This window comes from Narcine bancroftii, chromosome 4 (genome assembly GCF_036971445.1).
Source record: "Narcine bancroftii isolate sNarBan1 chromosome 4, sNarBan1.hap1, whole genome shotgun sequence".
Taxonomy (NCBI): domain Eukaryota; kingdom Metazoa; phylum Chordata; class Chondrichthyes; order Torpediniformes; family Narcinidae; genus Narcine; species Narcine bancroftii.
Genome location: NC_091472.1, coordinates 114,842,380 through 114,856,387, shown reverse-complemented (window position 1 = coordinate 114,856,387; position 14,008 = coordinate 114,842,380). Strand labels below are relative to the sequence as shown.

General features: G+C 44.4%; 1 protein-coding gene across 5 annotated transcripts in view; it reads left to right on the top strand.

Moving 5' to 3' along the window:
- ankef1a (ankyrin repeat and EF-hand domain containing 1a) overlaps positions 1–8,051 on the top strand; it is a 65,485-nt gene extending 57,434 nt beyond the window's left edge. For all 5 annotated transcript variants that reach the window (XM_069932482.1, XM_069932481.1, XM_069932480.1 and 2 more), the window contains one exon: positions 7,665–8,051. In XM_069932482.1, the coding sequence (XP_069788583.1) occupies positions 7,665–7,823 (159 nt within the window). In that variant the 3' untranslated portion in view covers positions 7,824–8,051. The remainder of the gene's footprint in view (positions 1–7,664) is intronic.
- The last annotated feature ends 5,957 nt before the right edge of the window (positions 8,052–14,008 follow it).

Sequence of the window (14,008 nt, the reverse complement as noted above, 5' to 3'; positions counted from 1 at the left end):
GCTGGAATAAATCCAACAAAAGGCCAGATCTTTTTTGTCGGCTAGATGCATTTTTATTTGAGGGAAGATTGGCCATTCTCAACCTCCCTCAGGACTCTGCTCAAAGTTCCCTCAAATGGCCCCCATCCCTTTGAAGCAGTCAAGGTTTAGTTTTTTTCCCATACTTCTCTCCTACCAACTACATAAAAGTATTTATATTATGTGAGGTGAAAAGGAAAATGAGGCTTTTATTTAAATGTGCTGTGGCCAGGGGGCCATAGGTCCCCTGTTGAGAATGATTTGGTTAGATGATGATGAGCTCCTGCACATCAATCAATTTATTCATTATATTGGGCACATTATTTATCTGGTGCAGCAAGAGAATAAACCCACCCTCCCCCAACCTTTTTATGCAGGCCCCTGCCAGTTTTTTTTCTCTCATATCTTGATGAAGGGCTCAGGCCTGAAATGAGGGTTACCCTTTTCTTCCTACAGATGCTGTTTTTCTTGAGCACAGTGTGTATTGCATTACAACCCCTGCGTTTAAGTCCAAGCACAGAACTAATGGTCCTCAGAGGTTCTTTTGGGAAAATGAAATGTGAAGGACGCATGTGTGCTGTTATGTGTGTATAATAAGGAATTATATTTTCCAGTAGGCAATGCGCGCAGGAACAAAAAGTAGACTACAACAGAAGTCAAGTGTATTTTTGGTTCAAGCAGCTCAAAAAATAAAATTGTTTAAGCGTTAAACCCACACAAGGTGGCTGTTCTTTAAGGAATGAACACAACATGGTGTCAGAAGTACGTGCATAAGTAAGAAAAGACAATATTTCTTGTTATGGATAAGTTATACCAATGCAGTTTGCTGCCAATCTAACTGATCATTGGAAATGCTTCAGTGATTCAACATTTATTTAGAGGCTGGTAGTGAGGGAGAGACTGCTGGAAAATGGAAAGCATCTATATTTCTATATGTAATGGGTGAAGATGCCCTGAAAATCCATAAGTTTTCCGAATGATGAGACCAGTTTCACGCTGGACATTCTGATGACAAAATTTGAGGAGTATTTTGTTTCAAGTAAAAAAACGTCATGTTTTTCTCTTGTGTCCAGAAACAAGGTATGAGCTTTGACCAATACATAGCCGAACTTCACACACTGAAGTAAGCCCTGTGAATTCAGAGTTATGAAAAACTCACTCATTAGAGACAGAATAGTTTGAGGAATACCAGATAATGGGCTTCGAGAAAGACTGTTGTGTGAAAAAGATTTGACGCTGGAAAAGGTTGTGAATATGTGTGGGGCAGCAGAGACCACACAAGCACAAGCTAAGGAACTACACAGGGTAGTCACAACAGTGCATGCAGTGAAAACAGAGAAGCAGAGCACCAGGAGTTTCCCAAAGCAACAACAAAGCAAAGTGGTAAGCTCAAACAGCAAACATACATTTTCCTGGTGTGCAGATGCAGAGGTAGACATATTCCAAAGATGTGTCCTGCCTGTGGAAAGTTCTGCTATAAATGTGGGAAAAAGAATCATTTTTCCAAGTCCAGCAAAGCAGGGGATACCAATAGAAAGGTATACACAGTGGATGAAAAAATGGAGAAATTCTTTGTGGATTCACTACAGACTGCTGGTGGCAAAACAAAATGGATCGTTCCAGTGACTGTGAATGAGACGGTAATTCCATTTAAACTCGACACCGGAGCCAGGTGAATCTATTATCTATGGACGATTATGAAACCCTCACCGTAAAGAGCAAGATTTATCCAGTGAAATTAAAAGTGACAGGCTACACTGAAGAGGAAGTTCCAGTAACAGTATGGTGATCTTCAATCACAAAGGTGGCATCTAAAGTCACAGCTACTGATTGTAGATAAGAGAGTACAGCCAATATGAAGTCTGAGTACTTGTGAAGAACTCAACCTGCTGAAAAGAGTTTTCATAGTGGCTTCACAGACTGAAGATGAGCATACACCACCACCAAGAATGAACATGAGAACGTCACTAAGGCAAGTGTTTGACATGACATGGAATGTCAATTTGAAATTAAATGAAGAGAAATGTGAGTTTGGTGTAAAGACACAGACCTTCATAGGAGATGTCATATCTGAACAGGGAGGGAAGCCTGATCCAAGAAAGACATCAGCCATTGAGAATTTTGAGGCCCCAAAACAAAGAGGGGTGAGACATTTCTTGGGGATTGTGACTTACCTGGCTGTTCATCCTTGTCTGTTGACTGTCAGCACCACTTGGGTCCCTCCTTGAGCAGAAAATTGAGTGTATTTGGTCGCACAAGCAAGAAGAGTGCTTCCATGCACTCAAAAAAAGTTCTTACTGAGGTTCTGGAACTAAAATTGTATGATTCCGGATAGGCGCAAGAGGATTTTGGCTGATGCATCCCAGCATGGCCTGGAGCACTATTGCAGCAGCATAAGGACACACGGCATCCTGTGGCCAATACATCAAGTGGTTTAACAAGTGCAGAAGCCAACTATGCACAGATAAAGATAGAGCTTCTTGCCAGCACTTATGCATGCAAAAGGTTCTATCAATATATTTGTGGACAAGCTCTTGAAGTGGAGACAGACCATAAACCCCTGTTCTCAATTATGTCCAAACCACTGAATGACTGTCCCATGAGAGAACAGCTCATGTTGATAAGGCTGCAGAAATATGATGGGAAAATGATCTACACACCAGGAAAATGTATGTTTGCAGCTGATGTACTGCCTCAAGCAGTTGGCAAGAAAGAAGAGTGACCAAGCAGACATTCACCACAAGGTTAACAGAGCTACAAGCCTATGTTGACATGATTATCACCCCATTTCTAGTATCTTGGGATAGAAAAGAGCAGATCAAGAAAGCAACAGAGACAGATGAAACAATGAAAGCTCAAAGATACAATACAGAAAGGATGGCCGGCAGCTAAGAATGACTGTCCAGTGGGCTTTTGGGATTACTGGGCATGCAGAGATGAACTGTCAGTTGTGAAAGATATGGTTTTCAAAGGGAACAGGTTTGTGATTCTCGTGTTGCTATGCAACAAAGTGCTGAAGAAGATACACAAAGGACATCTTGGTGAGGAAAATTGCATATGTAGAGCTCCAGAGGTGATTTACTGGCCAAGAATGAACCAAGACTTAAGGAAGACCACTGCTTCATGTGAAATATGGCTTACCTATAGACCAAAGCAGCAAGCAGAACCGCTTACACCACACCCTGTACCAGGCAGGCTGTAATTCAGAGTTGTAAATTTCTTTGACTATAATGGGAAGAGTCATATAGTAGTAATAGACTATTTTCCAATTACCCAGAGATAGCAACACTGCAGTCAACATCCAGCCAAGCAACTATCACTCTCAAGAAAAATGTGTTGTGAAGCATGGAGTTCCTTGTGAATTATTATCAGATAGTGATCCACTATTTTCAAGCAGTGAATTTGAGTCCTTTGCCAATACTTGGGGGAGTTTTGACATTAAACTTCGACCACATCGCCCAAAGTCCAATGGCCTTGCAGAGAGTTCTGTCAAGGTGGTGAAGAGTCTCAATGAAGATGGCACATAATGGATGAGAGGATTTCCACAGAAGTCTAATGATTCACAGAAATGCACCTTTAGAGAATGGCCTTTCTCGTGCCCAAATGCTGATGGGTCGACGCATATGGACCCAATGCATGAAAATCTCTTGACACCTAAAGGAGCGCACAAGATCAAACAGCTATAATGGAAGGGAAAGTAAAGCAGAAACTGTATCATGATGAGACTGCAAAAAGCCGACCAGTCCTGAAGTCTGGAGTTCAAGTGCGAATCTGAGAACACAATTCTGGCACATGGAAGGGTATGTACAAGAGGAAAAAGATCCATATTCCTACCAGATCCAGTCAGAGGGAGGACACCTCTGAGAAGGAACTGAGTGGATTCACGTCCACATTCCAACTCATGGTCGTGACCTGTCACCTGTCAGTATACAAAAGTGGCCGGCACATGTAGAAAAGGAGTTCGCAGAAAGACGAAAATACTAATGCAGGAAATGGAAGCAATACACTGGTGGAAACACACACCAGACCAAAAAAGACTGTGAAACCCCCTCAGAGACTGATTGAAAACTGCTGAGTGGAAAGAGACTGGCCACAGATTGAAGATACCCTTGTTATGTAGACATGGTGTTGGGTTCTTATTTTCTTTTTTTAAAAAGGAGAAAGATGTGATATGTGTGTAAATAAAGAACTACATTTCCCAGTAGGGAATGCACGCGGTTTGTGTGGGAACAAAAAGTAGACTACGACAGAAGTAGAGTGCCATGTTGGTTCAAGCAGCTCGAAAAATAAAGTTTTTTAATTGTTAAAACCACGCAAGGTTGTTGTTCTTCAAGGAACAAACATAACAGCATTAAAAAGAACATTTGTCAAATACACAAACGTGCTGGAGAAACTCAGCAGGTCATGCAGCATCCATTGAAAGCAAAAGGTAATAAACATTATGTACTTCACTTGATCCAGCATCTGCAGTCTTTCTTGTGTGAAGTTCTAGAAAATACGGCCGATGATTTAGTATCCTGTCTTATAGAAATTTAGAAACATTGGGATATTGGAGCATCTACAAACCCCTTTTTAGGTTACCATGTTATGTATTTTAGCTCACTGGTCAACAAGTATTAAAATGTCAACAGCAATCTTACTACTTCACAGCAGTTTTAATCTAAATTACCATGTTTCCATATGACATAGAAAAATGCCTTCAAGTCTATGCTGATTTTCAGATCAATCCCATCAATTTCATTTCCCCACTTATTTACCTATAATCTGTAATAAACAAAAGTGCTGGAGAAACACAGCAGTTCATGCAGGTTCCATAGGAAGTAAAAGATAACCAACTTATAAGGCCTGAGCCCTTCATTCATGATGAAGGATTAAGTCCTGAAATATTGTTTATCCTTTATTTCCTATAGATACTGCACGACCTGCTGTTTCTTTAACACTTTTGTGTACTGCATTCAAGACCAGCATCTGCAGATTTTTTTTTGTTTCACTTACCTATTAACTATTCTCTCATACACAACTATCAACACAGCCCACCCAGTCAAATCAAAATCTCCCACCAGATATTTCCTCCAGGGATTATTTAATGTGACCAATTTGACCCAGTAATTCTATGATTCACCAACAAAAGGAAGCAAATGGATAAGTTATTTGGAAATTGTGATGGGTTTCAGAACATAATGCACTTATCAAGCAACAGAAACATTAACATGTCCTTTAGCCTTCAGATCATCTTCTCTGAAGTGTTTGAGCGGTTTCTTTATGAAAGTCCATTATCCACCACTCTCATAAATCATAACTCTATGTTTTCCTTCACACTCCTATGTAACTTTGGTCCATCACTTTAAATTGGACCAATTTATATTTTTATATTTTATATTTTTCACATTCATTTTAATGGGGTGTGTTATACATGAAAGATATTCACATATTTTTAACTTGTATGGACTGAGTATGAAATCATATCAATGCATGAAATAAAATTGCTGATCTGTCTCTCCAGTTGGCCTATTTACTTAAGATGCACCAACACGCTGCCCCAAATGGCCCTAACCCTAACCCTAACCCTAACCCTAACCCTAACCCTAACCCTAACCCTAACCCTAACCCTAACCCTAACCCTAACCCTAACTTCCTTTTAAGGAAGTTAAGGATTTTCCATCTGTAGTCAGATCTTGCTATGATTTTTAACACTTTCTCCCTCCACTTCTGAAGCTGTTCATTCAAAAGATGGCCCATTATTCCTTTCTGACAAGTAAACTCCTTCAACTCTTACTCCAGGGACTAATTTGGTTAAACATTTTCTTCGACTTTCTTTGCTAGAGCTCTTGGTTATTCATGACCAGATTTCTCAGATGTAAGGAGGAAAGATTAAAACAAGAGGACATGAGTTAAGAATTAAGGGGCAGAGATTTAGAGGTAACATGAGGGGGAACTTCTTTACTCAGAGAGTGGCGGCGGAGTCAATTGTATTATTTAAGAAAAGGTTGGACAGGTATATGGATGAGAAGAAGATGGAGGGTTATGGGCATTGTGCAGGGAGGTGGGACTAGAAAGGGGTGTTTGGTTCGGTGCGGACTAGAAGGGCCTAATGGCCTGTTTCCGTGCTGTAATTGTTATATATATATATATATATGTTAAGTAACACTACCATTATCAATAAATACAGCAACCTCAAAGTCTGGTGCAACTTGTATTCTATTTATGTGGAGATCATTTGGGGCAGCGTGTTGGTGCATCTTAAGTAAATAGGCCAACTGGAGAGACAGATCAGCAATTTTATTTCATGCATTGATATGATTTCATACTCAGTCCATACAAGTTAAAAATATGTGAATATCTTTCATGTATAACACACCCCATTAAAATGAATGTGAAAAATATAAATTATTAAGATGTGTATATTGTTGAAAAAGATGAAGGAATTTCAACACCCACAGAACATTGGTGTCATTTCATTGTGTGGCAGATGGTTTAGTCATATTTACAGCTACTGAATGCATGCTAATTTTGCATTTGGAAAATACTGGTGTTTCTAGATTAGCATTAGAAAATGGTCTCCAATTGTTATTGCAAATCCAGTGTGACACAATGTAGATGCAACAATGCAATGACATTTAGGGATTATCTGATCATAAATAATGGCCCGAGATCCTGTTAGCTCCATTTTCATGAATGTAGGTGAACTAAATTCAAATAAAAGGTGGATGCAGAGTAATCAAAAGGGGGGAGAAGGTACACAGGATTTTTCAAAGCATTGATGTGCATCGGGTTATGAGGTTCAATATCACATTGAAAATGGCCACACATGTAGATTGGAAGGTAAACAATGTGTGTGCTTTGCTTGGCTTCATTGAGTATAAAAGTGAGATCACTGCAGCTATACAAAAGTTTGGATTGGCTGCACTTGGAGAATTGTGTGCAATTCTGGTCGTCCCATTACAGGAAGAACATGAAGGGCTTAGAAAAGGGACAAAAAAATTCACCAGCATGCTGACGAGATGAGTGGATGTGAGGAGAGAGGTTGTAGAAACTTGGGTTATTTCTTCTGGAGTATCAGAGGCTCAGGGGAGACCTGATAGAAGTTCATAAAAATTTTGATAGTGTGAACAGTCAAAACTTTTTAAAGTGAGTCTGGGAGCTTCAAGATGTGCAGGGTAAGTTTTTTTTCCCTTCAGAGTGTTGGGTGCCAGGAATAGTGGTGGAGCCAGATGCAATGGTAGGAGTTAAGAGACTTTTAGATAGACACATGAATACAAAGGGAATGTGGGATATGGCAGACAGAGTTTTAGTTTAATTTGGGCATCATGTTCAGGGCAGATGTTGTGGGCCAAAGGGCCTTGTCCCAGTGTTGCAGTACAATGTTCTAAATAGGTTTTTCTTACTCTAATAAATAATAACAAACAAATGAATGGTCAAACAAAAAAAAGCTGGAGATATTCAGCAAGTTAATCAACATCTGTAGAGAGAAAAACACAGATAATCAGGTCAATGAGTGTTTCCTTCATTTTCTGATATCATTCCAGGTCCCCAACATCTGCATTTTTTTTTGCTTTTTAAAATGACTTTAACTCTTCATGAGGATGTGTACATTCATTACATTTGAATTGTGTGTGGTGTAAGAATATTTTATTTTTTCCTTGAAGCTATGGAATAACCCACGAACAACTGAAGAACTAATTCAGAAAAGAATGGAAAACAGGGAGAGATTCTCATATGAAGTGGATTTTAATGACTTTCTCATGCCTTTCAAAAAAAATATCAAAACAAAACTGGAAGAGTTGTCACACACAGGTGCCAAATAGCACAAAGTAGCTGCAGAAATTGGAAAAATAACACAAGAAGGTTATGTGAATAAAAGGCAGGTGCAACTGAAATTTTTTTTCTCCAATGACTATCAAATACTTGTAAGAAGATCTGTGAAACTGTGTATTTCAAGAAAAGACAAGATGTTCAAGACTAAAAAAAATGTGATGCTGTTTCAGTTCGTAAGACTAAATTGATCAATAAAGCAACCAGTTTCTACAACAGTGCCCAAGTTTTGTCTTGTCTTAAAATACTTTGGACATCGCAATATACAATGACTGCATTGCTGAAGTTTTGCATTCTGTATCCTAAAATAGTGAGAGACTGCATATCGTTTTTAATTTTAATTTTAGACGTACAGCACAGTAACAGGCCATTTCAGCCCACAAGCCCGTGTCACCCAATTAACCTATTCCCCTGGAATGTTTCAAAGAGTGGGAGGAAACTGGAGACCCCAGGGGAAACCCACACAAACACAGGGAGAACATCCAAACTCCTGACAGACAGTGCAGGATTCAAACCCTAGTCCTGATTGCTGGTGCTGGAAAAGCGTTGCGCGAACCACTACGCCAACCCTGCTGCCCATTCTGCAGAATTGGATGGACTCTGGAGCTCCCTCTATAGCATCCTCAACTCAGCTTGAAGAAGCATTGGGCGTTATTGAAGCATGTAGGTGCATCTGCTCCTACCAATTCTTCTGAGAACAGCATGTTTGTCTTTCAGCAATTTTGTCTTTCATTTTGAGGTTGGAATTCCCACAGATGATCTGGTTGGACAAACTGGGACAGGAGCAAGAGAGAGGGCAGAATATGCTGGGCATGCATTGTGGGCCAGCACCAAAGAAGATGGTGTCCCTTTGGGAGATCTTGTGATGTATCATGGCATCATTTCAATCATCACTTCAGCTGCTACAGGGTCCTCCGTAATGTTTGGGACAGACACTTTTTTTTCCTTTATTTGCCTCCGTGTACCACAGTTTTAAATTTGTAATCAAACAATTCACATGTAGTTCAAGAGCACTTTCCAGATTTTATTCAAGGTTATTTGCATATATTTTGGTTTGACCATGTAGAAATTAAAGCACTTTTTATACATAATCCCCTCATTTCAGGGCACCATAATGTCGGGGACATTTTGCTTCACAGGTGTTTGTGATTACTCAAGTATGTTTAATTGCTTCATTGATGCAGGAACAAGAGAGCAAGCCTTACTTCTAAGCGTTTGATTACCTTTGGAGTCTGTAGTTGTTATTTTTCAACATGAGAATCAAAGCTGTGCCAATGAAAGTTAAATAAGCGATTATGAGGCTGGAAAACTGCTGGATTGCTCTGTTGGAATCCGGCATTAGGGTTTTGTCAGAAATAATGCAGAAGGGACCTTCCAACAGAGACCAACATTTGGGAATAAACTCATTATCATGAATTAGGTAATGGGACTCTCTTTTCTCTCCAAACACCACCAATTTCCATTTCTGGCATTCTGGTTGAAACCCAAGTCTGTCATCATCATCCACCTTTTCTCTTCCCATCACTTGTAAATAGTGGCAGCCTGCTTTTTGAGAGCATTTCCTTCCTGTCTGCTGTCGTACCACCTGTCTTTCAGAATCCTTAGTGGGGGGATGACTCCATTTTTGGGAAATATCGAGATGCTCATTTGAAGGTACTTTCCCTCATCCATTTCCAGCTACATTCACTTGTCATAACAGACCTTGAGCACATCTGACAGGGGCAGCCATAGGAAAAAAGTGAGTAATTGTTCTTGAACCACTACTTTCTTTAACTGGATTTCCCTATTGCTTTCTTGAAGGTGTAAGATTAGAGTCGAACTTACTACTTGATCCCCATTTCTTCAAATTAATCACATTGGAAGTAGGAAAGGCAGTGGACCACAGCGTGAGATCATAGTGTCAACAGTCCTCTTGTGTCAGAGCTGCTTATGGTTAACGTTTCAAGGGGAGGTTCAAGAGTGATAGCTATTGGAAAGAAACTGTTCTTGAACCTAGAGGTGCTGGTCTTCAGGCTTCTATACCTGTGGTGTCCTGAGGTCGCAGCAAGCAAGCACAAAACTCAAAAGACTGTACAACAGTAAAAGTCTGAACACCAGTTCATGCTTGGTAGCTCCCTGTGTGACTGGCTCAGGAGGCGCCAGCTCAGGTCTATATTCAGATTGGCTGATTGACAGCCGGCCAGGTGGAGTCAGCCCCTTAGGTGGTCTCCCTGCAGACACAGAGATTGCACCCTGCAGTAGACTGGTGGTCGTTTCACCACATTCACCCCCTTCTTAAAATTGTCCAGGGTGGGTGTTTGGAATGGTGCCGGGTGGTATTTACAACGTTAGACGGTCCGGTGGCCTTCGGAGTCTCAGGGACCGCCGCAGGGTTGGTTCCTGGTCAAAGGTCGGCGAGGGGCTGGTTGCTGCTTGAGGGTTGGCTGGGTCCAGCGTAGCCATGGCGGGCATCGGTGTGGGGAGCATGGTATCTATCTGTATGTCTGTCTGTGTGGAGGGGGTGGTGGCTGGATGGATGTGGTCCACCAGGAGTGTGGTTCTCTGGAGGGGCGGAGGGAGGGGGTCGGCCCATGCTGATGCCAGATCCCTGGTCGAGACGGTGTCCTCACAGCCTCTGGGATACCTGATGTAGGCATAGTTCTGGTTGGCGTGGAGGAGGAGAACCTGCTTGACCAGTGGGTTGGCCTTGTGAGTCCACACGTGTTTGCAGAGGAATACCGGACCTGGAGATGTGAGCCAATTTGGGAGTGAGATTCCAGTCGCAAATTTCCTGGGGAATGAGAAAAGACGCTCGTGAGGCGTCTGATTGGTAGCCGTGGTCAAGAGGGACCTAATGGCATGGAGAACCTCAGGGAGGGCCTCTTGCCATTAGTCAACAGATCACCCTTTGGACCTCAGGACCAGGAGGACTGCCTTCCAGATCACCCCATTTTCACGCTACACCTGCCCGTTGCCCCTTGGGTTGTAACTAGTTGTATGACTAGTCACAATGCCTCATACTACCAGGTACTGGTGCAGCTCCTCACTCAATGAAGCCGGACCCCCCGATCACTGTGGATGAATGCCGGGTATCCGAACACGGTGAAGATCTGTGTCAGAGTCCTGATAACAGTGGCTGTTGAGGTGTAAGGGCAAGGGATGGCAAAGGAAAAACAGGAATATTTGTCTACGACTGCAAGGAAGTGGACGATTTTGTTCGTGGAAGATGGGGGGGGGCCTTGAAATTGATGCTAAACTGTTAGAAGGGCCGAGTGGCCTTGACAACGTGGGCCTGTGGCGGGCGGAATAAGTGCGGTTTGCACTCCACAGAGAATCTGCATGACTTGGTCATGGTCCTGACTTCTTGTATGGTGAAGGGGAGGTTCCAGGACTTCATGAAATGGTACAGGCACATGACGCCTGGGTGACAAAGGGTGTTGTGCAGTGCCTGCAGTTGGTCGGACTGCACCATGGCGCAGGTCCAGGACAGGGCGTCGGGGGAGTCATTGAGCTTCCCCAATCTGTACTGGATGTCGTAGCTGAACGTGGCCAGCTTGACTCTCCAGCACAAGATCTTATTGTTCTTGCTCTTGCCTTTATGGGTGATGCTGAACATGAAAGCCACTGCGCGCTGGGCGGTGAGGAAGGTGAACCTCCTGCCTGCCAGGTAGTGGCACCAGTAGTGGAGCACTTTCATGAACGCCTGGGCCTCCTTTTCAAAGGCGGAGTGCCTGGGCTCAGAACCGTGGTAGGTCCTGGAGAAGAAGGCCATGGGTCACTCTCCCCTTGGTTGAGGGTGGCCTCCAGGGCAACATCAGAGATATCGCACTCCACTTGGAATGGGGTGTTGTCGTCTACAGCATGCATAATGGCATTGGCGATATCCTGCCTAATGTGAGCAAAAGCTGCTTGCACCTTGGGAGGGGGAGAGAAAAGGTGGTGGCTTGGGCCAGAGGGCGGACGTTGTCCAAGAAACGGGGGACCCACTGGGAGTAATAGGAGAAAAGCCCAAGGTACCTGCGGAGGGCCTTGAACATGTTGGGGAGGGGCAGTTTCATTAGTGGATGCATGCGTTCTGGATCAGGACCAATAACACAATGTTCCACGATGTACCCTAGGATGGCGAGGTGGGTGAACACACACTTCTCTGTTGTAAATGAGGTTCAGCTCCTTGGTCATCCAGAGAAATCTCTCCAGGTTGGCATGGTGGTCCTGCTGGTCATGGCCATAGATGGTGACATTGTCCAAGTATGGGAAGGTCGCTCTTAGGTTGTACCAGTCTACAATACAGTCCATCTCCCACTGAAAAACAGAGACCCCATTAGTGACCCCAAACGGGACCCGGTGGAACTGGTAGAGACGTCTGTTTGCCTCGAAGGCGGTGTATGGTTTATTCCGGGTATGGATAGGGAGCTGGTGGTGGTCAATTGTCGAGAAGACCTATAGTGGGCTATTTCATTGACCATGTCGGCTATTTTGGGTAGGGGGTAGGTGTCCAGTTAGATGTACCAGTTTTTGGCTGGCTAAAATCGATGACCATCCTCGGTTTGCTATCCACTTTAACCACTAGTTCTTGGGCTCTCCAGGGACTGGTGCTGGGCTCCATGATACCTTGCACCAGTAGCCGCCTCACTTCTGCCATGATGAAGGCCCTGTTGTCCGCGCAATAGCGCCTGTTCTTGGCAGCTATGGGATTGCAATCTGATGTAAGGTAGTTGAAGAGGGCGGGAGGAGTTATCTATAGTGTGGAGAGGCTGCAGGTAGACTGGGGATGGTCGCAGGGCTGCACACTGTGGAGTGTGAGTGGGGGAAGGGACCCGATGAAAGCGAGGGTAAGGTTTTGGAGGTGGTACTGGAAATCCAGCCATAAGAGGACTGGAGCCCAGAGCTGGGGCATAACCAGGAGCCTGAACCCTTGGTATGCCCCCCCCCCCCCAAAATGTCAAATCCACTGAGCTGCGCCCGAGGGCTGTGATGAAGCGGTCCTGGGCTGCAAAAGGAATGGAAAAGTTTGTGGGATAGATTTTGAGCTTTAGTGTCTGGGCCACATTCAGGTGCACGAAGCTCTCAGAACTACTGCTATCGAACAGGCATTTTGTTACCTTCCCATTGACAGCAATGTCCATCATTGAGTGCCTGAGTCCATGGGGAATGTCCCTTTTTAAGGTTCTGGACACAAGGACCATCTTGGGATCTGAGTCACTGCTCCCCAATGAATGAGACTAATAGTACCAGCGGCTTCCTTCCAGGGCGAGGGGTGCCTTGCGTGGGCCATCGGGTATGCGCCCATGTCGACCACGTCACCCCATTGATGTGCCGTCGGGGCCTGGCTGGTCCAAGATGGCAGTGCCCGGTGGACGCATGTGGCGTCGGCAGTGAAGCTGGAGGTGACGTCATCTGAACAAGTGGAAGTGGCGTCTTCGTTGCAGGCGGAAGTTGTCCATAGGAGGATGGTGGCATCAGGGGCAAGCACACTGCAGCAGTGCTGGTGGTTAGCTGGGCTGGAAGTTATGTCAGTGGTGCAGGCAGAAGAGGCAGGGCGAGTAATGGCGTTGCCCGGACCTTGCACGTGGCGATGTTTGGGAGGGCTCCCAGCTGTCGCGGAGGGCCGTAGCACTCCTAACAGGCCTGGAAAGGCAGACCTTTGCGAAATGGCCTTTCTTCCCGCATCAGGAACAATGCGAGTTCCTTGCTGGGCAGCCTTTACGGGATCGCCTGTCTAGCCCACACCGGGACCCACAGTACTTACAGGGGCAAGCAGCGCCGGCAGCAGCGACTGTCTCCTCCACGTAGGGCCCTTCGGCGATGGTGGTCGTTTGCTTCTGCCAGACTAGAGATTGGGGGAGTCGGGCATTGAAGGCCTCAGCATGATGAGCTGTAGCATCCAGGGAGCAGACCACCTCTGGTCCTGGTAAATGAGGCAATGTTTTCTTCTAGCAGCTTCTGCTGGGTGCTCCTCAAGTGCAGCCCTCGCACGCAGACACCCCGGATCAATCGCTCCACTTCCCCTTTGTTCACCCCGGTCTTGGCCAGGCACGGGTGGGCTAGCTCATGCAGGGCCCAGGATAGGCATCTGTCATCTCACCTGGCTCCTGAGACCTAATGCTGAGCAGGTACCGGGCATAGACTAAGTTTGTCGGGGGCTTGTACATACTCTCCAGGACAGCCATCACAGGTTCGTTGTCTGTGCAGTTCTTGA